Genomic DNA, 2,410 nt, shown 5'->3' on the forward strand with positions numbered 1-2,410 from the left:
AAACAGAACACATATCATCAGCCCTCTTTCTTTTCAGTGCGTTCTAATGTCTCTTTCTATGAAAAGATTTATTCACTGCACATTGATATTTAGTTAAGTTTATGAGCTATAAATGTATAGAAAATTATTTATATTATATTATATTATATTAATTATATTTCAATCAGCAGACTCATCTGGAAAATTTGACTGAATTTGTTTTGTATCAGTTCTTTCCTCATGCAATCACTGGGACAAATAATGAATGGACATTGCCAAAAGGAATGCTAATAAACACATCAATGAATCTCATATAATTTATTTTTTGGTACTCATCAGGTATAATACAGAATTAAGAACATTTTCATAATATTGGGTAAGAACTAAAGTGTAAAGTGGAATTTGGAAAATAAATACAGAAACTATTAATACAATTACAATTTAAAGTATACATAAATTCTTACCTTTCCATATTTTATACCACCCAAAAATATTGAACTGATATAAATGCAGGAATATAGTAAATGCAAAACTTTATGTGGGTGTAGAACTGTTATCTATGAAGAAACAAATCTCCCAGGCAAAACTGGGCTCCCATTTTATTCTTCACTTATATTTACAAATATACTTGTGAAGTAAAAGTAAATGTTTTATTTACCTCTGTTCTGGTTTTGTAGATTTATATAATAACAAAGAATTACAATAATGTATCAATCTGTATTCAGGAAAGATTTGTTACAGCAAATGGTATAGTGTAGCAAAAGCAAAGAAGTATAATGCAATATTAGGGACATTCAGAAGAATGAGGCTCAGCTTCTGGGAAACATTTTCAGTCATGTGAGACATGCTTCCTCTCTGGATAATAAATCAGGACACCAGGGAATCCACACTCTCATTTAAGGAGAAAACTTTTATGGTTCTCCAGTCAAGTATCCAAAACCAGATGTATAATCTGACTCAATAAACAGAAATTAAAACAGCCTAATAGAAACCAGGTACAAACTAAGAATGTTTACATTTTCTCTAGCAATGTTCCAAAGTTATGTCAGACCTGAATGCATCCTCACTGACACTAGTTAGTATATTTAACTCCATTTGGTCAAGGATTACCACCATGGTTCCAGGTAACTCCAGAGATAAGTACAAATTTGCAACATACTAGCTAGATTAACCCTGTATTTACAAGAAATATTCAAAAGAAAACACCTCTACTCTTGGAGAAAATTAAGGACATTCTCCTTTCTCAAAAGTCTTCTAGGGATCAGCTTTCCCAGACCTGCCTTCATTGCCTTGTTTCTTAGGCTGTAGATGATAGGATTAAGGGAAGGGGGTAACAAAATATAGGAAGAAGATAGAACAAGATCAGTGAATGATGTACACCCTAAAATAGGTTTCAGGTAAGCAATAAAAGCAGTTGAGAGAAAAAGTATAACAACTGCCAAATGTCGAAGGCAAGTGGAATAGGTTTTTGACTGCCTTTTCGTGGATGGTATCTTTCTGACAGTGTAGAAGATGTAGATGTAGGAGACTGTGATGCAAATAAAGCAGAAGACATCCAGGACTGCATTAACAAGAATGAGTACAATTTCTACAGTTATATTCTCTGAGCAAGTAATAGCTAACAACTGGGGAATATCACAAAAGAATTGTTGAATTTCATTGATTCCACAGTAAGATAAGGAAAAGGTTCCTGCTGTATGTATAACAGATATAAAGCCACTAGTGAGCCAGGACAGAGCCACTGTCTGCACACATGTGCCCCTGTTCATGATGGCTTCATAGTGCAGTAGATGGTAAATGGCAGCATAACGGTCAACAGACATCAGTGTAAGGAGGAACAGCTCTGCCCCTGCTGAAAAAGGCACCAGGAAGACCTGGGTGACACAGCCAAAAAATGAGATGGAATTGCTGCGGGTCAAGGAATTGGCAACAGTTTTGGGCACAACAGCTGAAATGAGACAGATATCTAACAGAGACAGATTCTTAAAAAAAAAAAATACATGGGTGTGTGCAGGCATGGGTCCAAGGATGTTATGGTAATAATGAGGCCATTCCCCATCAGGGCAAACAGGTAAATTACTGTAAAAAGCACACATTGTAAGAACTGAAGACTCCATGGGCCTGAAAATCCCAAGATAAGAAATTCTGTCACCACTGAAATATTGTTCATTTTTGATGAAACATTCTGCATTAAAAAAGAAAAGGTATAGTTACAACGGCCGTGAATTCTAAGTATATTTATTTCACCTCAATAGAGAAAAAAAAACCCTCTGTTAATTCTTATCACATTAGTAAATGCGGTGTGTGTGAGAAAAATTCAGAAATAATTTTAAAAAATGCATTTTCCTCATCAATAAATCCACATTTTGTATGTACTTCGTTTCATCAAGTTTTTGTTTCTCTAAGTGTCTGTTATAATGTTATGAGAACA

The 2,410-nt window shown here is 34.4% G+C and overlaps 1 protein-coding gene across 1 annotated transcript; it reads right to left on the reverse strand.

Moving 5' to 3' along the window:
• Positions 1–1,187: 1,187 nt before the first annotated feature.
• On the reverse strand, positions 1,188–2,149 carry LOC109259535 (olfactory receptor 14A16-like). The gene is given in 2 exon segments (XM_019437137.1): positions 1,188–1,973; positions 1,976–2,149. Coding segments are annotated over 2 exon segments (960 nt in total).
• Positions 2,150–2,410: the final 261 nt, after the last annotated feature.

This window comes from Panthera pardus, unplaced genomic scaffold (genome assembly GCF_024362965.1).
Source record: "Panthera pardus isolate Hobbes unplaced genomic scaffold, ASM2436296v1 HiC_scaffold_1, whole genome shotgun sequence".
Taxonomy (NCBI): domain Eukaryota; kingdom Metazoa; phylum Chordata; class Mammalia; order Carnivora; family Felidae; genus Panthera; species Panthera pardus.